Source organism: Daldinia childiae (assembly GCF_008694065.1).
Source record: "Daldinia childiae strain JS-1345 chromosome Unknown Scaffold3, whole genome shotgun sequence".
NCBI lineage: Eukaryota > Fungi > Ascomycota > Sordariomycetes > Xylariales > Hypoxylaceae > Daldinia > Daldinia childiae.
Genome location: NW_022984644.1, coordinates 1951038 through 1976505, shown reverse-complemented (window position 1 = coordinate 1976505; position 25468 = coordinate 1951038). Strand labels below are relative to the sequence as shown.

Genomic DNA, 25468 nt, shown 5'->3' with positions numbered 1-25468 from the left:
TAGCTTTTAATACAAGATAAGGAAATAGAAAAAAGACAAATCCAGAAACAGAGAAGAAAAGAGTTGGCGTTTGCAATATAGTGTTCTTATCTTTCTATCTAGGTAAGTATACTCTCGAGTTATATTCTCGAGTGACAGGTCGCACGATAGTTGTCATCTCAAATTGCGAACTTGAACCGAGTATCAATAGGTAGCACCGAATGGATGGGTTTCTAGTTGAACTCAGTTTCAGTTGTATGGGGATCTACATTTCCTATGTTCTAGAATCACCAATTAAGATGCGACCCTGCATGAGATTTTGTTTCCAAAAGTCGCAGTCTCGGGGGAAACGGCCGGCTGCAGCGCTACTGATACCAACCAGTTACCTATTAATTACCAGAGTAGGTAAGTACTCGCTCTGTCGGTATCCAACCCCTGCAACATCCCGCTACACCGCCTACCCTACGTGGCGTTATTTTTACACTTTCAACTTTTTTTCTTTTCTTCCTTTTTCCCTCTGCCGCACCAAAATATCCTTGTCTTCTATAATTTTTAATCAGGTACCTTGAGGGCTGATTATCTAAAAAAGGGCTTAATTCGTTAACCTAGGTACTTAGCACATACACAGAAGTTTTGATCTATTATTTGTCTAAGTTGTCTGTCTGGTTATTTAATAATGCACGAATAGGGAATCTCCCTAACTGCCCCTCACTACGAAGAAATAAAGAACTGAAATTGTACTTGTACATACCTAACTTACATATTTGTATGTACATACTTCTATGAGTACCCCTCCATTGTAGTACCTAACCGCATGTAAATTTCCCGGAGTTACTACTAGACGATCTACTAATTTGTATTATATTTGACAATTGCATTATATGACAATTGTATTATATCACCCTCTTTCCCCTTCCCCTTCCCCTTCCTTACACATATGTCTTTACGCGCCGTTAGTCGTGTCGACTTCGTTCCTCGAGTCTCAACAGCCACACGACTTCGATTAAGACCACGTACTTTACCACGTACTCTTCATCCAACCGCATCACAGTGGAGACAAAATCACATCTCGTGCACTCCTGCCTTATCCTCTCCACCTTCCTACCGGTATTTCTAACCTAATTGACCGCTCTTCTAAGCCAATTAGACTTTCAGACTAATGCGGAAGCTAGGCTTAGTCCACGTCTTGGGAATCACTCCTCACTCATTTCTGTCTCAAGAACATCTCCTTTCGAGAAGTCTAGAAACACCACTCTCTCGACACCCCTTGTTCGACATTGCTCATACCGGAGACAAAATATGTGTAAGCTTGCTGGAGACATTGACCATACCGGAGGGGCTACCCCGGACCCCACCCAGGGCCGTGAGCTCCTCCCGACCAACGTCATCCCGAGACATTACGATGTCACCTTAGAGCCCAACTTCGAAAAGTTTACCTTCGACGGCAAGGTGCTTATCGACTTCGACGTCCAAGAAGATTCTAAGTCTATCTCTCTCCACAGCCTTCAGATCGATATCCACAGCGCCAACATCAAATCCGGAAACAGCATTATTAGGTCAGCTTATATCTTTCCAGTTATGTTAATAAGTACTACCATTCTAACATGTCCGAGTAGCTCATCTTCGGCAATCACGTACGATGAATCCAAGCAGATCACCAGCATCGAGCTCAAAGATGCCATCCCGAAGGGCAAGGCCCAGTTGGAAATCAAGTACTCTGGTCAACTTAATGACCAGATGGCCGGTTTCTATCGCTCTACCTACAAGAAGCCAGATGGCTCCGAAGGTGTCCTCGCTACCACGCAGATGGAAGCGAACGACTGCCGCCGGGCTTTCCCGTGCTTCGACGAGCCCATGCACAAAGCCAAATTTACTGTCACCCTCATTGCGGATAAGCACTTGACATGCCTCAGCAATATGGACGTTGCGTCTGAATCAGAAGTGCAATCGGAATTCAGCGGATCTACAAAGAAGGCCGTCAAGTTTAACACGACTCCTCTTATGTCGACTTACCTAGTCGCCTTCATCGTAGGCGAATTAAGTTACATCGAGACCAACAAATTCCGTGTCCCAGTTCGAGTGTACGCCCCGGCTAGTTCAGATATTGAACACGGCCGCTTCTCGCTCGAGCTCGCAGCGCGGACTTTAGAGTACTACGAGAAAATATTCGGAGCCGAATTCCCGTTGCCCAAAATGGACATGGTTGCTATCCCCGATTTCGCGGCGGGCGCTATGGAAAATTGGGGTTTGATCACCTACCGTGTTGTCGACCTTATGCTGGATGAGAAGGCCAGCGGTGCGGCAATGAAAGAACGTGTCGCCGAGGTCGTCCAGCATGAGCTAGCACATCAATGGTTCGGCAACTTGGTAACTATGGACTGGTGGGAAGGTCTATGGCTGAACGAAGGGTTTGCGACTCTGATGAGTTGGCTAAGTGAGTTTCCTGTGACATTCAAGTTAATATGAATGATTGGCTGACAATAACAATCCACTTAGGCTGCAACTACTTTTACCCAGAATGGAAGGTCTGGGAAAACTACGTTACTGACAATCTCCAGAGTGCCTTGGGACTGGACTCGTTGAGGAGCAGCCATCCTATCGAGGTGCCGGTAAAGCGCGCTAGTGAGGTTGACCAGATTTTCGATGCTATCTCATATTCCAAAGGTTCATGTGTTCTTCGTATGATCTCTACATATCTTGGCGAGGAGACTTTCCTAGAGGGTGTCAGGAGATACATTAAGAAGCATGCCTACGGTAACACACAGACAAATGATTTGTGGGCGGCCCTTGAGGATGCCAGCGGCAAACCGGTTCGGGAGATTATGTCTATCTGGACTAAGAATGTGGGCTATCCCGTAGTCCAGGTTACGGAAAACGAGAAGGACAGTTCTATCCGTGTCAAGCAGAATCGATTCCTAAGAACCGGCGACACTAAACCTGAAGAGGATAAAGTGTTATATCCGGTTTTCTTGGGCCTCCGAACGAAGGATGGTGTAGACGACTCATTAACGTTGACGAAGAGGGAAGATGTGTTCAAGGTTAAGAACTTGGACTTCTTCAAGCTGAACGCAAACCATACTAGCATCTACCGTACGTCCTACACACCGGAACGCCTCACAAAACTGGGCCAATCTGCCAAGGATGGGCTGTTAACAGTTGAGGATCGTGCTGGTATGATCGCCGACGCTGGTGCTCTCGCCGTGTCAGGCTATCAGAAGACTTCTGGTGTTTTGAACCTACTAAAAGGGTTTGATACAGAGCAATCGTTCGTGGTATGGAGTGAAATTATTGCCAGGGTTGCAACCGTCCAATCTGCGTGGGTCTTCGAGGACTCGGCCGTTAAGGATGGCCTCGAAGCCTTTGTTAAAGAACTTGTTAGTGAGAGAGCTCATAAATTAGGATGGACCTTCTCAGACAAGGATGGCCACGTTGAGCAGCAGTTTAAAGCTATGCTGTTCGGCGCAGCTGGAATGGCTGGTGACCAAAAGATCATCGACGCGTCTAAGGAGATGTTCAAGAAATACATGGACGGCGACAAGTCAGCTATCCACCCGAATATCCGAGGAAGCGTTTTCAGCATGGCTCTTAAGTATGGTGGAAAGGAGCAGGTAAGTTTTACATATCGAATATTCACCTGGGAATTACTAATTTATATTTTAGTACGATGCGCTTGTCGACTTCTTCCGCAAGTCCAGTAACAGTGATGAACGTAACACAGCCCTGCGATGCATTGGTCGGGCAAAGGACCCGGCTCTAATCAAGCAGACATTAGACTTCGTCCTCAGCGGCGAAATCAAGAGCCAGGATCTATACCTTCCAGCAAGTGGACTTCGCAGCCATGCTGAGGGTATCGAGGCGCTCTTTAGCTGGCTGACTGAGAAATGGCCAGAAATATCTAAGCGACTTAGCGGAAACGCGCCTATCCTAGGTTCGATGGTTACCATCTGTACATCTAGCTTTGCAAAGGCGGATCAACTCCAGAAAGTGGAGGAGTTCTTCAAGGACATTGACACTAAGAGCTTTGCCCAGCCCCTTGCTCAAAGCAAGGATGCCATTCGCAGCAAGATTGCATGGCTAGAGCGTGACCGTGACGACGTCGCGAAATGGGTTAAGGAAAATGGATACAGTTCGTGAGCGATGAATCGACACGATATTCCCGTAGGGGTTTAGAGGGTATTTGCTAGGGATGTGTTTAGAGGAGAAGCACGAGAGATACCCGTAGAAAAGGATAGAAAAGCAATCGCCAATCATAAGAAGTAAAAAAAGCATTATATTTATTCCTCTTTTCTCCCTCGTAAGTTGATGTGTAGACTTGCTTATTCGTCTATATATAGTATGTATAAAGGGCTTTGATATATTTAGGGATATAAGTGTCTGGTAAGTAACATGTGAAACTTCGGTTGTTTCCGTATATTAGGTGCGTATTGATAACCTCTCTCCTATTTGTTATAAACAAGTATTACCCTCGTCTTTTTATTAAGGCTACTGACATTGAATATAGCTTTAGTATAGAATCAGAAGAGGGTTGTCTAGAGTTGTTACATAATAATAACTTTTGATCAGTGCTATAATTGTCAATAGTATACCTTACCTAAGGTATTTGACATAAAGTATTGATTAATCTAAATCTTGCCCCTCTTCTCAACAGAGCTTGCGAGACAGGCGAGACAACCAAAATAGGGGCAAAACTAGAGCAAGTTGTAAAGCCCTTACCCTTGTAAAGAGGTAGCCAAGTAGGTTAGAGCCATCTAAGCTCTTACTGCAGGTGTTCTGTACGTTGTGTCGGGCCGGTAAGGGGACCAATAGACTAGCCAACAATTTTAGTTTTTACAATCTCAATTTCTACACCATAATAGGTAACCACGGAGTAATTTGAGGTACTTTCTATCTTTCTATGGGGGTACATCTGTAGCCAAGTAAGCTTGGCAGGTAAGATATGTATCTATGGTGCAGTTTCTGCAGTTTCTGTGCAGTTATTGTGGCACACAGTTAGAACAGTAGCCCCTCCTTCCTCCGATGTCATCCTAGTTACATAGTAAGGTCCGTCGCCGGACCCCGCCAATTGTTAAGTCCAATTGTAAGTCGTGCCATTCCGTTTGTTCACTCACGTTGTCCGCCCAGCCCACGCTGCAGCAGCCCACTTACATCAAACGGAGGCGTTACTAGAGGTACCTAACCAACCTACCTTTAAACATTTCTTACCTTATTATTGAAACTTAACTTTTTTTTTCTTTTCCCTTCTACTACTTCTTCTTCAATTCAACTTGTTACACCAAGTCCTACCTTATACCCTTTGAAAATAGTAAGTTTACAAAGCTTCATTCTCCCAGCCTGTTATAAATTTGCTCACAAGTCAATGCCAATGCCAATATCCCAATTTCTTTTATTGATGACATCTTGAGCTACCCCGCCATCCCACCATCCTCTCCCCTCCACTTCTGACGACCCCTACACTTTTCTTCTATCAATACTCAACTCTTGAGGCATATATCTACTTTTTTCAGATTGAGTCACTTATCAAGGTTCTTACTGAGCGAATTTCCTGTCAACGTATTCTTTTTTATTAATTACTTAGACCCTCGCTGTAATTTTTCCCAAGCTTTTTTCCAGCTTCAACCCTTTATAGCTAACCCAACGGTTTTCTCTAGTTCCCAACCTATATTCGGACATCAAGATGGCTATCAAGAAGATCCATGCCCGCTCGGTCTACGACTCTCGAGGCAACCCTACCGTAGAGGTGGACGTTGTTACCGAGACTGGTCTTCACCGCGCTATCGTTCCTTCTGGAGCTTCCACCGGTTCGTGCCATTATAACGAATTCTCTGAAGATATCTTACGAACTAACACGGTATAATAGGTCAGCACGAAGCCTGCGAGCTCCGTGATGGTGACAAGAGCAAGTGGGGCGGCAAGGGTGTTACCAAGGCCGTCGAGAACGTCAACAGCATTATCGCCCCCGCTGTCATCAAGGAGGGTCTTGATGTGAAGGACCAAAGCTCAGTTGACAAGTTCCTCAACAGCCTCGACGGAACACCGAACAAGACAAAGCTTGGTGCCAACGCTATCTTGGGTGTCAGTCTTGCCATTGCCAAGGCTGGTGCTGCTGAGAAGAACGTCCCTCTGTACGCTCACGTCTCTGACCTTGCCGGCACTAAGAAGCCCTACGTCCTACCCGTTCCCTTCCTAAACGTCCTAAACGGCGGTTCTCACGCCGGTGGCCGTCTAGCTTTCCAAGAATTCATGATTGTCCCTTCCAAGGCCCCTAGCTTTTCCGAGGCTCTGCGCCAAGGTGCTGAGGTCTACCAGAAGCTTAAGGTTCTTGCCAAGAAGAACTACGGCCAATCTGCAGGCAACGTCGGCGACGAGGGTGGTGTTGCCCCCGATATTCAGACTGCCGTTGAGGCTCTTGACCTCATCACTGAGGCCATCGAGCAGGCTGGTTACACAGGCCAGATGAACATCGCTATGGATGTAGCTTCCAGCGAGTTCTACAAGGAGGATGTTAAGAAGTACGACCTGGACTTCAAGAACCCCGATAGCGACCCCAGCAAGTGGATCACCTACGAGGAACTTGCTGCCCTGTACAGCGACCTCGTCAAGAAGTACCCCATTGTCAGCATTGAGGACCCCTTCGCAGAGGACGACTGGGAGGCGTGGAGCTACTTCTACAAGACCCAAGACATCCAGATCGTCGGTGACGACCTGACTGTCACCAACCCTATCCGTATCAAGAAGGCTATTGAGCTCAAGGCCGCCAACTCTCTACTCCTAAAGGTCAACCAGATCGGAACTCTAACCGAGTCCATCCAGGCTGCCAAGGACTCTTATGCTGACGGCTGGGGTGTTATGGTTTCTCACCGATCTGGTGAGACCGAGGATGTCACCATTGCCGACATCGTTGTCGGTATCCGAGCTGGCCAGATCAAGACTGGTGCCCCTGCTCGATCTGAGCGTCTCGCCAAGCTCAACCAGATCCTCCGTATCGAGGAAGAACTCGGAGACAACGCCGTCTACGCCGGTGAGAACTTCCGCAAGGCTGTTAACCTATAAATAGATAGGAACTCGAAAACCCCATACACACACATAATGCGTTACGATAGGAATGACTGGGGGCGGGTGAGCTCGGGTAAAAACGGTCACCTAGATTTTTAGCTACCTAGTTAGTAAATTCAAATGAAATGTCTGAACAATTTGGTTCGAGCTCGTCTCCTCTTGGAGTAGATGCGTGTTTTCCGTGTCTCCTAGCTGCTGCCGTCCGGCCGAAGCCGAATTCTCGGTATTAATACGTGAATTGTTCGGGTGTCTACGCTAATTCTCCGGCTGCATATTGCGGCTCACGAATATGGCATTCTTTGGTACTCTAAGGACAGAAGTAGTTAGGCTCTAGTGTAATGCTTTGGCATGTGGGATTTGTGTGTATATGGGGGAATAGCTAATGATACGGTCGTGAGTACGTACGTGCTATTAATAATACATTTATACAGGGTAATAATAGAGGGAGGTTAAGGTATGACATGTTCGTTTTAGTTGACTATTATGTACGGCTTAGCAAGTTTAATCGATATTAGTCTTTTGGCCGATTTTGTAATAATTTCCAAGAACCATTTATTCTAGCTTCGATTTCGTACTTGATAATTCTTCTTTACGATGGAGGGAAGGGTATTAGGTAGATCCTACCTTTTACGCAGTTACATATTGTTCTAAAACCATCGACTTGGCTACAGTTACAGTGTAAGGTAGGTGGGTGAGTGATGGCTTAACAAGCTATGAGGCTCGTACGGTGACCTACAAGAAACACTGACCCAGTCAAATCTGCTTCTTCAATCTCTAAGGGAAGGACGCGAAAGATGCTAGAAGTATTCGTATATTGACGTGTGGGTAGACAGAGCAATATGGCCAAATTAAAAACTTGTTGGTTTTCTTGAATGGCATGACATTTTATTACTATGACTCTATATCTTTCTATGATGACGACTGGCACGACATGATACGAGATGGATAAAATATAGGTACATAGCTGAGACATGGTACTACATGAGTAGGTGATCAGGCAATGAATCACGGAATGCGTCGATGCAGATAGTAATGATGCAGAATCATTCGATGCTATTAGAAGGGAGCTAATCTAGTCCCAGGAGTAGCTCTATCTCGTTAGACAGCGATCCCATTCGATATCCTCTTATATGCAGCTACCGCTATACGAGTACTCTAAATTACCTGCTCATGATGTTAGTTGAGCTTCGATTGCCAGATGTGATTCATGTAGAAAAAGCGAAAAGCGATTGATCCGTCTCTGTCAGAAGTCCGTTGAATACATTTCAGGCCTAAAGGCCCGATGATATAAGAGGTACCAGAAAATAGTATGAAAAAGTTGTGTATCATCATGAGAAGGGGAGGCGGAATCGAAAATAGAGGAGGGTTGGAAAAGCTTACCTGTATGATGGATTGCGACGTAGAAAATGCTAACTTAACACGGCTGATCTATGAAAGATAAATTCCGGGTCTGATCTCGAGATACACGAATAAGTGCCTCTACAATCATTGTTGACCACGAGAGAAAAAAAAGTTGGGAAGTGAAGAGCTACGAAAATTTGTCTTGGTCTAGGCCAGGCGCTAGTAAATCCGGTAAATCTTCGGATTAATGGACCTTGAAAAAAGGGAGTGGGGCTGTGCATTGACCACCGGAGGGCAACAGAAGCCGACACACAATTTCACCCAGCATCTTTTTCCAAAATTAAATCCTCCAAAAACTTCACTCACGATCACCAACCACCTTAGACAATTCCGACAACCACCACAAGTCGACAAACACATCCGCCAAAATGGGTCGTCTTCACTCCAACGGAAAGGGTATATCCGCCTCTGCGATCCCCTACTCGCGCACCCCGCCCGCGTGGCTCAAGACTACTCCCGCCCAGGTCGAGGAGCAGATCTGCCGTCTCGCCCGTAAGGGTGCTGCCCCCTCTCAGATCGGTGTCGTTCTCCGTGACTCCCACGGAATCTCCCAGGTCCGCATCGTCACCGGTATGAAGCAATTATTCTAATCGCTTACCTCTTAACAAAATGGCTAATCCCAAAATCTAGGTAACAAGATCCTCCGAATCCTCAAGTCCAATGGTACGACATGATTGAATGAAACCCCTCCCCTCGAAGCCAGCGAAAATGCTGCGCAGTCCAACAATCCAAATATCATAGGTGGTTCCTGGAACGCCGTTGTATATAATAATGCCGCTGTTGGTCAAGGCTGACAGTGCGATCTTCATATAGGCCTCGCCCCCGAGATTCCTGAGGATCTGTACATGTTGATCAAGAAGGTGAGCCAACCCGTTCATAAGACATACTATTTTTTAAATACTAACGACAATACTACGTAGGCCGTCTCCGTCCGAAAGCACCTAGAGCGCAACCGCAAGGACAAGGATGCCAAGTTCCGCCTGATTCTGATCGAGTCCCGAATCCACCGTCTCGCCCGTTACTACAAGACCGTCGGTGTCCTACCCCCGACCTGGAAGTACGAGAGCGCTACTGCCAGCACCATCGTCGCATAAGCGTAATCAACGAGCGCGCGCGCGGAGGATGATTTGCATGTGGAATGCCTGGTCTGGTCATGGAGTTCGTGGAAAACGGAATTGCTTTTCGGGCAGCCACAAAAGTGATGAGTGCCTGATTATTCTACTAGTTGCCTGAGAAAGGTGATGAATAAACAATTACACAAGAGATCAATACGAGTCTCGTGAAGAACAACAGTATTTGCTTAATTCCTAGTACTTTCGGTGAATCTAGAATCTGTAATGTCCTAGCAAGTCTATATTAGTCCTCCTAATAATAATCGTTCGTTCCTAAAGCAATGGTATCATCGTGAAAGACGAAATCTATAATGCGGAACCTGTAATGCTATAATTGATTCCTTTTCCCTCTCCCGGAACTCCATTCTCATGCTTGCTTGCCTACTATCTGGCTTAGCCCTCACTACGTTGTCGACTCGAGCTCCTTGGAGCGCTGGATCAAGTATTCGCCTAGAGCGCGTAAGGGATCCTTGGGCCTGTGAACGTAAAACGTAACATTAGCATCCGTACTGTTAACAATTCATAATCGTATAACTAATCCGTAAATAAACCAAACTAAGCAATCGTCCTCGTAAATAGCACATCCCAGCCTCAATCCTCAATCCTCAATAATAATAAAATCTAATGCAGAAAAAAAACTTACCGCTCCTTGGCAATCATCTTCATACCGTCTAGCAACGGACCCGTAACCTTGGAGTTGAGGTACTGGCGCACGGGGGCGCCGTGGGGAGGGGCCTCGGCCGGCATGGTGAACCCCGGGTCCGGGTGCTGCGAGGCGGCGCGCGAGGAGGAATTAGTTTCTTGCTGGCTGTTGGTTGCGCGGAGGGGCGTGCCGGTACGGGCGGGTGGTGCGGTGGTAGCGGTGGTGGCGGCGGCGGCGGCTAGGCTGGGGCTTGGTGCGTTGGAGGGCGTTGTTGCGGATGCCGGTGCGGGCGCGGTTGTGGGTGCGGCGGCGTTGGTTGTGGTTGTTGTGGGGGCTGGGGACTGGTTGAGGAGAGAGGGTTGGTTAGTCGATTGATCGATTGGTAAGTTTGGTTTGGTTTGGTTTAATTCGGTTTAGGGGAGGGAAGTGTTTTATGCGTTAGGCAGACATGGAGCTTGGACTACGTACTGCTGCTTGTTCGGTGCTAGGAGCGAGAGGTGGTTGTTCAATGGTCATAGCTGCTGTGTCTCCGGTAAGAGATGTTGTTGTTGTTGGTGGTGGTGGTGGTGTTGCTGTGTCGGCTGTCAGGGCTGGTTGCCCGTAGACGTGAGGTACGGGGATAGGCGTCTGGCGGATCTCGTCGGCCATGTTTACAGCGGGTTTACTAGTACTGTTGTAGCTGTGGAAAAGAAGAATTGTTGGGGTGGTGGTGATGGTTGATGGTTCGTGGGGAATTTCCAAGAGCTTAGGATGTGGAAATTTGGATATAGTATGTGTACCTAATGTACTTACCTTATAGAGGTACAATCAATGTCGCACTTTCTAAGCAGTAAGCAGTAGTACTGATTTATAGGAAGTACTTTCTCTATACAAACCTCAATCCCGTGATCACGCGTTTCCACTCTAGTTCCCTGCGCTAAGAGAATCCGCGTCTCGCCACGCGTTTCATTCTATGAAGTCATCTTTTGTCTTTTTCTCCCTGCAACTTCATCCAAGATGCATCGCTTGTGGGATGCGCAATAATGGACGCTTTTCTTATTCGGAGAGCACCCCAATTGAAAGATGAACGTGCTCATGCGACGGATGAGCCGCCTTCTAAGAGAGCTAAGAGGGATGAGGGTCGCGTGGGCGCTGAGGAATCAGATGAAGACCTTCGGCCTAGGAGTCCACCGTTGAAACGCTTGCCAGTGGTGCGGAGAGCAGATACTCTGGTTTCAGAGCTTGGTGATGATGATACCCCGCAGAATTCGGAGGCAGAGGTAGATGCAGAAGCTGACGTACCGAGGCGGACTGCCATTGAGGATTCACTGCCCGAAACCAAGTCTGGAAAAGAAGCCTTGGAGGAATATGAAAGATTCAGAGCGTCACAAGACGATGGAAGCTCTGCATCTGCTGCGTCGAGACTAGATTCGAGGAAGTGGGTGAGAGGTAAGACGTCACTCTATGTGGATGCTTTTAACCTCGCTCTTGGCACCGTTCTCGACGAGGAATCTCATTTATTCGATGACAAGGAAATGTATATTTTTGGTCAATGGAATAAGTTAAGCTATGACGCCCAATTCCTGTACGTGACATATGCAGCTCATTCTTCTATGATTATCTCTTCTGACCTGGAATTGTAGATACGTGCGGCTATTCCTCAGGAAGACTGCATCGTGGCATCGTATCGCTCGTCTACGTTATCACGATGATATTTCAGATACTGAGGCAGCTGTTGGTGAATTACAGGAGAACCGGGACTTACCAGCCAGTTCTTCCGGTCCTAGTCCTACCTTTATATCTACGGATCCGGAGTCTGATTCTTTGGCTCAAGATCAAATTTTGCTTAGTGACAATTTCACTTTTGCAGATACATCAGAACAGTATATTACCAGTGTCGAAGAAGCTGTGGAACTCCTAAGCTTAGACGAGGTCAAAGCCTTGGCTAAAGAGGCCAAGGTGCAAGGCAAGAATAAGGCCGAGCTTGCAAGATCTATTTGCAGAATGAGTAATCAACAAGCAGGCCTCTTTTCTTTAGGCCTTCGCCGATCTAGCACTATTGTTTCCGTCGACTCGCCAGGTCGTGATACACCAGAGGTGGACTCACCAGCCGCAGATCCTAGTAAAGATTCCAATAGGAGAAAGCATTTCTTGGATAAAATCTTAGCTACAGCTGGACCTTGTATAAGGCTTTCCTTACCCGTTTTCAAATTATTCGAGAGGGTTCACCTAGTCTTTTATAGGTCTACCGAATGGACAGAGAAGTCTCTGATTACGATTATTCTTGCAAAAATATCAAAACGTAATTTCCCCAAATACGTCGTTAGCAGGTCTGCAAATATTTTTAACTCGAGGACTCAATTGTTGGAATTCGAGACAGCTATGAGGAATGAATACGCCGTTGACAGTATTTTGGAGTTTAACGGACCCGTCACAGAGGTGGCCTTTCGAAAGGTGATAGATGTTTTTGAGAAGATATACCCAAGATGGAAGACTCTTCTTCATGAGGAGCAGGAGAAAGAGGAGAGAGCCTATGAATCTGGAGAAGGCGCTTACTTGAGACGGCTAAATCCTGCTCACCCATACACACGAATCGTTCATAAAGCAGCCCACGTTTTTGGCCGGCTGAAAGAACATCAGCAGGAACATGCACTTCTGACCGAGTTACTTGACCAGCGCCTATTCCACTTGGCTCGTCGGGGTTCTTGGTATCAACGAAAGGCTCTGCTGGAGGAACACTATATGCATGCTTTGGAGACCGATCCTACCTATAAGGATTCAGACCTGCAGAAAAAGCATTGGAAACGCATTGCAGCAACTACCTGTGAAATTGCCTTGGAGGATCGAGATTGCCATATGATCTATCATTATGATATACAGAAGAGGTTGGTTAAACTTGAGAAGCAGCTCAAAATTCCAAAACGTTTACAACATGATTTCGGTCACGTCCGACTGCAGAAACCTGAAGAGCATTTTGTCGAAGGAATTCAGCTGAAGAAGGATGATGTAATGGGCAAGAAGGGGAAGGGAGCGAGTACTAAAACTATATGGGTAGACGAGGCTGAGGGCGGAGGCGAGTGTAGCGTGGAAGCCATGTGTTTAAGTTGGTATAGGGACCAGGGCTGGAAAGGCTACCATGCCGAAGGAGGTATCATAAGGACGCTCTTCGCGTACCTCTTTTTCGATATACTCTTCCTCTACATACCAAATGTCTTTCAGACCGAGTACCAGACGTGCCCGCTGGATCTGCACACCGACGCCTTCTACCCCACCAGAGCGTCTGAGATCAATCACCGCCTAGTCGAGATCGCAAACGGTGATGCGGTGAAGCTGGTCGAGGAGGTTGACCGGCGGGAGCGCGATAATCGTACTTGTGTCGTCGGGCTCAACTGGGATTACGAGTTGGAGGACCTCCTCGAACTGGCCGGCTGCTTTGACGGCGCAGCACTAGCCGCCATATGCAAGGTCATGGCACAGGAATATGGCCAGAGAGGCGGCGGCATACCAGACCTGATCCTCTGGAGGACAGAACCGAGCAAGGAAGTGATGTTCGCTGAGGTTAAGAGCGCCAATGATCGTCTCAGTGATACGCAGAGGCTGTGGATTCACGTTCTTACCGGCACTGGCGTAAGGGTGGCTCTATGCAATGCCGTGGCAAAGGAAGTCAGGGAGGTCAATGGAGATGACAGAAGCCAGTAAAATGACCGCGCAAACGAAAACAGAAGAGATAAAGGCTAGATCTTTCTCCACGATGGCTTTATTAGTGGCGCGTTGGTGGCGTTCACGCGTGGGGGATGCGAGCATGTACGGGGACATCTACGAATAAGTCGGAATTTCGCCTCAAGCAATCTGTATGTATGCCCTAGATGCAGCTTCGAAATCATGCGAGACTTACATGAGACGCAAGCCAGGGAAGAGATGATTTACTACCGACGCGTTCCGATTAGCTAGTGTTGTCCCATCCAGAGATCGCGGTAAAACGACAGACGAATCAGCATTATCGCACGAGTAGCCACCGTCAGGAATAGGTAGTCAGCTACTCAAGAATATGACATGTGCTATCTACTCATGACTCTCGTCTGCGAGATTTCTTAATTAGCTGGTCTTGTTGACAGTGTCAAAAACGAATCGGAAATAGGAAATATCTCACCTTCACCTCTATCTACTTACAGCCTCTCACACAAAATGGCGGTCAATAACTCACGAAGCGGAGCCCTGCGACTCGAATGCATGTATTGAATGCCAATGTGGATACTCTAGTAACCGAAAGAAGCGCGGAGTACATCATGATGCATCGATATACTCATCATACGCCTCGAGACAAGATGTACTTGTTCTAAATAGGCGTGTCCTTAGGTGTATATCCTAACCCCTTTAAATTTTTGGTAACGACATCACAATTGTTACCAACTCCGGGTATTCGTTCTTGAGAGCGAAGAAAGACGATGTAAGTGTGCCTCTAACGGTGGCAAATGTAATATACAGCCAACAGCCAACAGCTAGAACGGAATTATACGCACGTATACCTACCAATACTTCAGCTCGAGATATCTTACGCGTAAGAATAACTGCCGTGATAGTTTAGATGACTGCCACGTATCTAGTTTTGCTCGTAACTCTCTACGCGCTTGAGCAAGCATACGATAGAAGCGTACCATAGGGCACTCTGGAGCAAAATGTAAACAAAGATCCTAGAGATCGACCCGGTTAGTTGACGGCACCGGCTCCTTCTCCAGTGTAGATTGGCCTATCTGTAAAGCCTTGTCTGTCTGGACGAACTAACAGACGCGTGACCTCATGGAGTAGGATCTAGTTGATCCCGTGTAGACACTAGAGCCAGTAGTCGATGCTTGACATTACCATTCCAGCCTATGGCGAATTCGAATGCTACAGCGGCATTCTGCATCGTCTACTAAAATCCAATAAATATATCTCTACTCTTAACAACAACAAACAACTCCACGACATCGGCACTGCGATAATCGCCACGCACTAGCTAATACTAGCTCCATCTCTGTTGACGACCAGGTGAGATCCACGTTGCGCCTAACATAGGATTCGGTACTTGTTCGTCGTCTTCCTAAAGATTATATCGGAATCCGGTTACAGGTAAAGACCAACACTCGATGACATGGCCAAGCTATCTCCAATACGGTTTATTGTCCGCATATTGAGACCCCTTAGCTCGTGCACTAATGTTCAAGTTAGGCGCAATCGTTCCCTGCAGGATAGCAACGAAACCAACATCTTTAGCAACCATGAGCAACCATGCCGACGAAGCTGTATGATAAGCGCGCAAAGGCGACTAAGGATGAACCTTTTGAGGAATAGTTGGCGTGGGAATCAGCAAGGTTAACCGGCGCTTAGATGGGGGCACGGCGCCTCCACAGCATTGGGTCACTTGGCAAATCTGACTGGCATAGAAGGTTTCTAGACGAACTTCACTTCGAGTTAGAAGGATTGTTTATCGTTTTGATGGCCTCGCATTCTGGTATCATGGCTAGACAGACCCCTCTTTTGGCTGGCGCCCATACTCTAGCCTCGTAGAAGCGCGCGCTGGGGAGGCGTCGAATATGAGACTTAGAAGGGCTTTCATGGTAAATTGTAGACTCCAACCCCCCCAAGGCAGACTCCGTTGAGGACCTCCTAGCCAACGACAGCTCGAGGATGTCTTCGATCTATGTCGTGCATCATGTGGCGCGCGCTCCGCTCAAGTCTGGCTAAGACCAGGAGCCGCAAAATAGAATAAAGGATCTATTCATGGGAAGTACACGACCTTTAATTGAACAAAACAAGCGAAAAAACAAAACAGGCATGGCGAGCCGCGCGCTGGATGAAGCAGGAAGCAAGAAGCATGAAATGTAGAGTAATACTTGAAGATTGTTGAAGATTAGAGAGAAGGGGAGAGAGAGAAAGAAGCAAGAGAAGACTGAAATCTGTACATAAAATGAGACCTCGCCCCCAGGCTTCACGATCATGTCTTTGAATAGCAACTGTTGAGTAATACACAGCGGGAAGAGTCTTGGCTAAACTCATCGATAATCTGAAACGACGTTTCTGAAAATATCTTACCTCTATCCACGTACGACACTACTACATAATATCTGCATCTCCATCTGCATCTGCAATCAATATCAGCATCAGCATCAGCATCCTTTATCGACGGTCATCCCGTGATCCACTCTTCAGCTCATTCAGCTTAACCTCCAATTACCAAGTAGAGAAGCTGACGGTAACACAAATTTTACTTTTTGTGTGCTTTGTATACTTTGTGTACGGAAGGTTTACTGTGGTAAACTCAGCCACAGGGGTTTATTGCCGCTGAAGTTTTAAGTTAAGGTGAGTTGTGAATGGTGATAATTATGGTATTGGAGATGATAAGTGGTTGTTCTCCGTGACGGGAAAGCAAAATAAAAAGACAGGGGGGGAGAAGAGGCCGAGGGGGAAAGATCAAATCAGAAGAGTGGGCAACGGAACGGCGCTAATCAGGAGCCAAATATAGCAAATACACAGTAGCGGCAGCGCTTAAACCCAAGTACCGAATACCTCCGAACCACTTAAACTCACCAGCGAGATCCCGGGATATTGCGCCTGGCAAACCGCACCGACCGGGGGCCTTTAACCAATCAGATATAAGATTAGCTACGCACTTAAACAAAGCTGGCTTAAGTCGACGGTAACCCCAGTACAGGTAACTTATACCTTTGGGAGCCTTTTTTTATTATTATTATTATTTTATTTTATTTTCTCGGGGTGAATCATTTTAAACAGGATGTAAGTCAAGTGCCTCCTCTCTCTCTTTCTTTTATGTATATCGTTTAGTGTAAACCCCCCTTCAATTCTTTACATAACTACCTCCTTATTACAATCTTGACCCAGCTTTTAACATAACCTAGACTAATCAAACTAATTAAGAAATAGAGTCAGCAGCACAGGGGAAGAAAAAGATACCTACAATTACTCAATTGTACATTACAATTGTATATACAATTGAATCTATAAAAGGGTTGGTTCTTTAAAGGCACCTGATCCCTGTCGCCTATTCGTAGCCAATCCGCAGCCAATCCTGAGACGCCTTCACTTTACACTTCTACCACTGGCTCATTACTGCCGCTGTCTTCGACTAAGCTTTAACCTTGCTCTACTCTTCGCGCCAACGTTGACTACTTTATTCCATATTATTTATTATTTTTATATCTCTCCACCAGCAGGACCACAAGTTAACCTTTCTTGTTCAAATACTGGAATTCGTTTACAGCGCGTACGGGTAATAAACATAGTTAGGGTACTGTTACCTATTGTCACCAGAACGAAACAGACGCCTACCCCGTCCTGAGCCCTCGCATACATACCCGGGGACTTACTCCTGGAGCCACACCCCCCTACCTTGGCCTTACCTTGGATCTGTCACATCGATTCTAGTGTCCCTAACCGGGAAGTAGCTTAGCTTCCCGTTGGCGCCTTTGTCTCAGCATCGACTAGGTATTCTGCCACGGTTGCTTGCCCATCCCATTATCCCTGTCCACCACGCAGCAACCTTATCCTTGACCCGCCAGAGTTACATATTATAACAACCATCGCTCCCTCTCACCCACGACGCACATCTTCTCGACTCTTCCTCTATCACGGCGACTTCTCCGCAGCTCCTAGGCATCCCGTCTTCTCATCCTTCCGAGTCATTCACTTGACTTGAAGCTACTCAACTACTCAACTACTAAACAACCAACTTTCTACTTAACCACCACTTAGACACCATCACCATGCCTTCAGCTAAGCCGAAGCTCGCGCAGTTGAAAACGCCGGTCACGGCAACCTTCCCTTCGGAGCTCTCTGCTCTATCAGCCAGGACACCACTCTCCGCCGTCCCGGACTTTATCAAGGAGGAATTCCCTAATAGCGCAAAGACTCCTATCACTCCACCTACAGCCTATATGGATTTCCTAAAGGCTATGTCGATGCCCTCGCCAGTTATTACAGGGAAGAGATCAGGAACGAGCAGTCCTGAAGATGACTCAACTCAGGATTCGGTCCCATCGACCGCAAGCAGCGAACAGACAGACTGCTCTTGCAAATGCGGTAACCATAAGTCACTAGGCGGTATCCCTTCAAGCCCTCTTCCGGGTCAGCCCATGTCTGCACCACCGGCGGGAGTGACATCGTTCCCGAGCCTTCACATGCCCCCATCACCCGCTGTATCAACGATAGATTCGCCACTGAGCTCAACAGCACGATCTCCGTTCAGCGCAAGATCAGTACGGTCGCCGTTTGACTGGGAAGCGGCATTGAAGTCTAGGTACTCGCAGGGTTGTAGAGCACACAAACCGTCAGCCAAGAGTGTACGTCATATTCGGGAAGTTGTCACAAGGACCGTTACATATACGCCAAAGATGGAGCCGGCACCGAAAGGCAAGCGGAGGAAGACAACGCATCTAGACTGTTCTAAAGTCCAAGCAGCGGCCGCAGCGGCAGCAGCAGCCCGAACGAACACAGTTTAAGCATTTGATTAAACCATCTTACCAAATTACTCAACTACGAACGAACTAAAGTCATGGCACCGCCCCCCCCTTAATTCTATTTTGGCCTTTGCGCCAGGAATTGACATTTATTTTTCCATTTGTTCATATCTATCACTCCCTCTCTCACTTACTTACTTACTCGCTCATTCATTAACACGCGCAACTACCAACTTACTCACACACACACTCTCTCTCTATTTCTCTATCCTTCTCCGATATACTTATCAGTATCAAATTAACAACAACAACAACAACAACGAAGCCACTGTTGGGATCGATGGACCATTAATCTCCATCGGACATCCCGTTAAAAAAACGGTGGGAAAATGACTTTATGGCTTCTTACGATCTAGATTCCATGGCGTATCTGGCATTACAAAGAGGGGGGAGGGGGGAAACATTTTGGGTGGATTTCTGTTAAGAAACTATGACGGAGTTTATTGGCGTTTTGCTGCTGGTGGGCATCAGCAATCCTGGGAATCGGAGGCTTGCGCAGCGATACCACGGAATTTTTGGATTATTATTATTATTACAATTTTTTTTTCTTATTCTTCTTTCTTCTTCTTCTTCTTCTCCTCTCTATAGGTTCAGATGTGGTGGTAGTGGTGATGGTAGTGGTGGTGCCCCCTTTTTTTTTTTGGAAAGGGGACCAAGAGGAACGTGGAGAGGAGGGAACAAGCAAGAAAGCAAGCAGACAAGCAGACAAGTACCGATAGGTTACTGTGTGATAGGATAGGACCGGGTCGAAACTTGGTGTAGCCAACATTCACGCAATTAACATGGCATCCCTTAGCTTAGTAGAGCTTAGTGCCCAAACAATATCAATACGTGTTTGACGAAGAATTGGCTCTATAGGCGGGCCCTAACGTGAAGAGATTTCCCTTTTTCTGTAGGTGTTTTTTGTTGTTTATTTATCTGTATGTGTGTATGTATGTATGTTAGGTATGTATACGTATGGATATGGTTTTTTTTTTTGGTTTTGTATGGAGTTAGTATGGAGTCTCAGACGGGAAAACGGACGGTGGACGTTGTTTTCCTGTCTGCCCGCTAAGGCGACCTAGAATGCGGCCGGGAGGTTGGGCTCGTAAGCGTTGACGATTCGTCGGCTTGGCTTTTGGCCAAGTTTCGGTCAAGAGCGCGGTCGTCGTTGGTGGCCCTCCTTCCGCCGCCTCCGCTTCGCTAGTTACGATAGGTAGGTAGGTAAGTAGGCAGGTATAGGTAGGTATATTTTCTAGATTTCTGGCTCACACGCTCTCATGCTCGCACACACTCGCACAACACACGGACTTTTATTTTTGTTATTATTATTTTTTTCTTGTGACCACGCGAACTAGGGAGCCAACCGAGATTGAGAAGGTGTTTGACCAAGATCGCCCACGCGCACACACGCACACACTTTGTTTTTGGTTTTTGGTTTTTGTCTGTGTGTGTGTATATTTTTCTTATGATATTACGTATTGTGTTATCACGAGGTGGCTGTTTCAATGGAGGGGACTTACGAGGCCTCGTGGACACGACATATTACCTACCTACTTAGATACTAGGTAGGTGACTTTGTTCGAGAGAGTCCGGCTGATTATACCCGTGTTTACGTATGTATACTTATACCTGTGGTGCTCTTACTACTATTACAACTACCTATCTACATAATATATATCGTATCGTCTTGTCTTGGCTATTATCATCATCATTATTATTATTATTACTTATTTCTCTTACTCGGATTCTAGAAATATTCCCACGATGTTATACTCACTTACACTTAGATACCTACTTGGACTTTACATACCTACTTGCCTATTACAATGTAAAAGGTAGGTAGGTAGATATGTGTATGTAGGTCTTATATGTAGGTAGGTACCTTGGTAACTCGCGACGCCCGACTGCGGTGGTCTTTTACACACGATTGGTCGGTTTGTGCGTCCCGGCATCCTGGGACTTGCATGGCGGGGCTCGACGAGGGGTGACAAGAAAAAAAGGTAGACTAATTCAATTTTGTGTTAGCGTTCGCCCTTTCGAAACTGGAACAGAAACTTTCAACTATTACAGCCGGCGCGCAATCTTCTTTAAGCGCTGGATCCATCGCCCGAGGTCGTAACCCCATTGGCTAAACCTTAGCCTTAGCTTTTAAGGGGGGTTATGGGGGGGGTTATGGGGTGTGTCATGCAGCGGTTCGAACTCGGCTCTCGGCTCGCTATTGGCTGTTTGCGGGTCCAGTTAAGCGCCCGCGACCTTTTGCTATTAAATTGCACTTTTCCTTTCTTTCATACAGTAACACTCTACATTCTACATTCTACATACTACATTCTACATACTACCTCTACATACTACTATTTCTCGTCCCCAAATCTTCCTCCGTCGCCCCCCTCTTCTCTCAACGGGGGTTTCGATCCCGCTAGAGACAGACGGATGGATAGAGATATATATACAGGTAACATATATGAGTTGCACCTTGACTGACAGCAGGGTAAATACCTACATAACATAGCGTACAGGGGGAAAGGGGGGAGCGTGGGGTTTTTCTTCTTTACTGCGTTAAGAATATAAAGAACAACCCCAAACCAATCCCAATCCCAATCCCAACCCCATTCTCTCGACCGGCGGTGAGGATGTAGATGGGAAAAGCCTTTATTTTTGTTTTGTTTTGTTTTTACCTACCGCGACGCGGACGGCCGCTGCCGAAGTGGCCATCCACCGGGGGCAAATGTTTAAGAAGTGCTTCTCTGCAAACGGCAGCCAGGCAAAAACATACATACACACACACCCGCGGAAGTGGATGACGATCGCGCCCGGCCTTGCCAACGGGTAAGTAGATTGGGATCTTGCTTTGCCAAGACCTAGAACCCCAAATGTGACGATGCCGGCTGCTTTCTTGATCACGAAGGCGGGTTCGAGCACCGCGACTATACATACATACATACATACCTAACATACCCTAGGTAGCGAGGTAGGTAGGTAGATATATACCAATGGGAGAAAAGAAACAAGCAAGCAAGCACAGACTCGACAGAAATTTTGTGCTGCTTCGGTCTCTACAACTCTCGGACGGCAGCACCAGGCGCAAAAGCGCAGTTGGCTGGAGGATTCCCGTGGAAACGGTAGCAGTGCGCCGTTTGTCACGCATCGCATCGGGGCAGGCGAAAAAAAAAATGTGACGGGGGCCGCAGTAGTCTGTCTGTCTGTATACCTTACCTTCTCCTCTTCCTCCTGAATATCCCGTGCCGTAACTCTTAATTTTGTCTAGATCAAGCGGTCGGGCTTATCCTTCTTGCGTATGTTTTTCTATCTAAAGCCCGTTGCCTTTTTCTCTTGTTCGATACCTTCATTATATTAATACTGGATATATACGTACGTATGTATATATGTATGTATGTATGTATATGCGTGTGCGCTTGCGTGCGTGCGTGTGTTGTGCGTGATATATTATATCCGAGTGCCATCACATAGACCTATTAAACTGGCCATGTATCCGTATGTTGGGAACATACCTTAGATAAATACATAGCTAGCAGCAAATAATCGGCCTGCTGTGAACTCGGAGATACCTATCACAATCCCAATCGCGAGATCCCTAACCCTGGTAGCTACCTGTCCCAATCGACACGTTGTTCTGGAAGAGAGGAGCAAAGAAGATGGTTATTCTCCGACACGACCAACCTCGTCCCGATCGTCGCCCCTGTGCCCCAACCGTGGGACCTATAAGTCCCGTTATTATGATTATCCGCCTGCACCTCGAAAGACACCGCTTAATAAAAGCCTCAGAGGATCCACGTCAAGATACCGATATTTATTTATTTACTTAATTATTTTTTTTTTTCAAGACGCGCAGAACGGAATGCAGAATACTTTTTTCTAGGGTTGGTAGGTAGCTAACGTATACTATACTACATTGTCTAGTATAGTTAATATATATAAGCGATCGCTTTATATTCTTAATACTTTCGACGAGAGTATTCTTCTTCATCGGAAGCTGCTATTTCGTTCTTGTCTATTGCTCTTATATACCTAATATATGTACGTCTGCGGCAAAGACACATGCATGTAAGATGAGGATTTTTTGAGATATCATCTCTAGTGTATGTATTCCCCCCCTTAAACAAGCAAGCAGATTAAACCCTTTCCGACGCTCTTCTCGCACGTGGGAGAAAACACACTTATCCTGGTTCCGACGGGATCGCCCCCCCACGCGGATGTGAAACGACGCGTTGTGGATTCGTGATGGGATGGGATGGGATGGATGTAGATATGGCTGGGGGGAGGGGAAGGGGGTGTTTTCTGACATACATTAGATACATCCCTACGTATAAGATAGGGTAGGTAGGTAGGCTAGGTTAGGTGCTTACTTGCGTGCTTACGCCCACTCGTCTCGCCGCAGCCTCGCATGTCCTAGGTGTCTCGTGCCTGCGGGCTCGCTCGGACCTCTTTTTGACTTGGGATTTTTTTTGCTCGCAGTTGGAATGAGGGAGGGTTTTTGGTGAGTAGAAAGCGGTGTTGTTAACTTGGTGGTGGCTATTTGTGTCTTCTGTAAGTCTTGCCAGTATAGGTACCTACCTAGAAATTACAATATCCTCGGCCGACGAGAGAGGTACCCAGATAGGCATCTTTCTCCCGCTTGTCGGAAAACTGTCAGACCGGCTCATCGCCGACAGCGTCTCGCTTATCTTGGCTTGGAAGCTGCGCGTGAGGCTTTTCGGCTCATTCCGCTAGGGAGGTGCAATATTTCGTGTTTACCTACGCATAGGGTATCTTAGATATCTGCCTTGCGTTGTCTTCTTAGAAACATGTTTAGGCTTGTCTGACTCATGTATCCCTGTGGGCTGAAGAGCTGCCTGGTTGTTGACTCCACTTGTACTATTATATCGTGGCGATGAGTCCTACGTACATGGTAGTTTTCTCGCCGTCGAAGTGCGGGACTGTTGTTGAGAATGATACTAGAACGGGCAGGAACCCGAGAGTATATCGGGACGAATGCCGTTGCTTGCCGATAAGCTATGGATGGTGCTGGACTTGTCTGGAGTCGATCAAGAGTCTAGGTTCTAGGTATATGCTGCTACCTAATCGTCGAAGACCATGGTTCTGCTTGCTAGCCTAGCTCGCAGCCTGCTTCGGTGCCGGGTCGACTGTGTAAATCTCTACCGGGGTTATAAATTACACACTCATAAGCTATCTGCCATATATAGCCCCCAACTCTTCTCCTGCCATATCGAGCTACCAAGTGGCGTTCAGAAGAGTCATAGTACCTAGGACTCCTGGGGACACGGGAGGTTCCTCGCGGAAGTAGGTCTTCTACTCCCCGCCGGCTAGCTCATGTTCGATGGAAACTAGGGATGGCGAGCTTGGTGAGTCATTGTGTTGGATGAAGAGGTAGAGGTTACTTACGGGTTTTAAGGCCGGCGGCTATGGATGCGATGGGAACTATCTACTTAGGCGATAGACATACTATGGGGTCTAAGTAAAACCTTTTCTGGTAGTTTCCTGACCAGGCTGGCAGAATGGTGTATGTAATCTAACTCTAGTTATGACATGTGCTCTATGCAATTAATGGCATATTCTTCTTTTCCGCCGCAGTATCACCGGGTGGACGTATAAGGCGTGGAGACAACGTTGTTATTCCGTGAGAAACTGCAGTACTATACATGCTGAGATTGCCCCCTTTTCAGATGTCTCACCTAGAATCCTAGCCCAGAGTCTATGCTCTCTAGGCATCGTCGTATTGTAATTACAGGCGTTACTGGCTTAGTTAGCCCTATGAAGATGCGAGCAAACTGTGATAACATAGTTGTGTTATATTAAAGCATGAAGAACTGTGAATCTAAGATAGCTTAGATCATACCACTAGGAATTCTTCGTCTTAAATGTCTTAGTAGCCCGGGGATCTAAAAACCCTTTTCATTGAAATATCAAGGTCAACTCAATCTATCCTCTATCTTTATCGAAAATATCGTTGAATGTATGGTTGTGGGTCCGGAAGGGAACTCAATAGGGGCTCACCTATCTCTTGAAATGCCAACTAGCTGTAGGGTCATTCTCTAGCCAATAGATATTCGTTTGAGATTAGCACATATATTGCGAGTACAGGTTTCTACGGTTGAAATCGGCTGGTTTATATGATATAAAGTAGATTAGTTACTCTGTAGTTGATTGATATTTCGAGAGGTAGGTAGAATAAATATGATTAGAGCATGAGAAAGATAAAGGGGTAGCCCCGTATGCCTTATTATTGACTGTGGTTTTAAGACACTAACTCGTAAATTCAGTATTTAACCATCAGTTGGATACTAAGAGCTCTCCTAGGATGAATACTGTAAATCATATGTGCCACCTACGAGACAGATAGCCCGGGTATAAAGTCAGGAGCCGAAATGATAATCTGACGACTGGGTGGCTGAAATCTTCTAGACCAACAAGCGGAAGCCCCTAATACATTATAAAGACATCATAAATAGGTCAGATCTATAGGCCTCGCAGGAAAACCGGATATTTACTAATACGTCGACCCGAGTCCATTATTTATATAGTGAGAAGATGATAAAGGTAGTAGTCCTGCTTCTCTCAGTACTAGTCCTCCTAACTGAAAGTCACCATGTTCGATAAATAGCTGCTACTTAACAACAGCTACCTATTTATTTAATACTTTCTATCATTAAACTATTCGGTCGGGGGAATTAAAAGGGGTAAGGGACGGTTTGTCGAATCTTGAATAATAAATAAGATGGTTTTAATAGACATACTATAAGGGTTAGGTGAAGTGATTGCATGGTTTGGGATAGCATACTATCAGTGGA

General features: G+C 46.5%; 6 protein-coding genes across 6 annotated transcripts; 5 read left to right on the top strand and 1 right to left on the bottom strand.

Moving 5' to 3' along the window:
• Positions 1-1278: 1278 nt before the first annotated feature.
• Positions 1279-4113, top strand: GL218_03259 (Aminopeptidase 2, mitochondrial; the record flags this gene model as incomplete). Its single annotated transcript, XM_033579810.1, has 4 exons — positions 1279-1535; positions 1596-2413; positions 2476-3587; positions 3640-4113. 4 exons carry the CDS (start codon positions 1279-1281, stop codon positions 4111-4113), a joined length of 2661 nt encoding a protein of 886 aa, XP_033437477.1.
• A 1540-nt stretch (positions 4114-5653) lies between these two features.
• On the top strand, positions 5654-7029 carry GL218_03258 (Enolase; the record flags this gene model as incomplete). The annotated part of the gene is made up of 2 exons (XM_033579809.1): positions 5654-5777; positions 5837-7029. 2 exons carry the CDS (start codon positions 5654-5656, stop codon positions 7027-7029), a joined length of 1317 nt encoding a protein of 438 aa, XP_033437476.1.
• Positions 7030-8801: 1772 nt separating this feature from the next.
• On the top strand, positions 8802-9527 carry GL218_03257 (40S ribosomal protein S13; the record flags this gene model as incomplete). Its single annotated transcript, XM_033579808.1, has 4 exons — positions 8802-9003; positions 9064-9096; positions 9247-9293; positions 9354-9527. The coding sequence occupies 4 exons, from the start codon at positions 8802-8804 to the stop codon at positions 9525-9527; spliced, it is 456 nt and encodes a 151-aa protein (XP_033437470.1).
• Positions 9528-9948: 421 nt separating this feature from the next.
• On the bottom strand, positions 9949-10704 carry GL218_03256 (COMPASS component SDC1; the record flags this gene model as incomplete). The annotated part of the gene is made up of 3 exons (XM_033579807.1): positions 9949-10021; positions 10189-10529; positions 10657-10704. 3 exons carry the CDS (start codon positions 10702-10704, stop codon positions 9949-9951), a joined length of 462 nt encoding a protein of 153 aa, XP_033437469.1.
• A 506-nt stretch (positions 10705-11210) lies between these two features.
• Positions 11211-13866, top strand: GL218_03255 (Fanconi-associated nuclease 1 like protein; the record flags this gene model as incomplete). The annotated part of the gene is made up of 2 exons (XM_033579806.1): positions 11211-11752; positions 11811-13866. The coding sequence occupies 2 exons, from the start codon at positions 11211-11213 to the stop codon at positions 13864-13866; spliced, it is 2598 nt and encodes an 865-aa protein (XP_033437468.1).
• A 4061-nt stretch (positions 13867-17927) lies between these two features.
• On the top strand, positions 17928-18662 carry GL218_03254 (uncharacterized protein; the record flags this gene model as incomplete). Its single annotated transcript, XM_033579805.1, has 1 exon — positions 17928-18662. One exon carries the CDS (start codon positions 17928-17930, stop codon positions 18660-18662), a length of 735 nt encoding a protein of 244 aa, XP_033437467.1.
• Positions 18663-25468: the final 6806 nt, after the last annotated feature.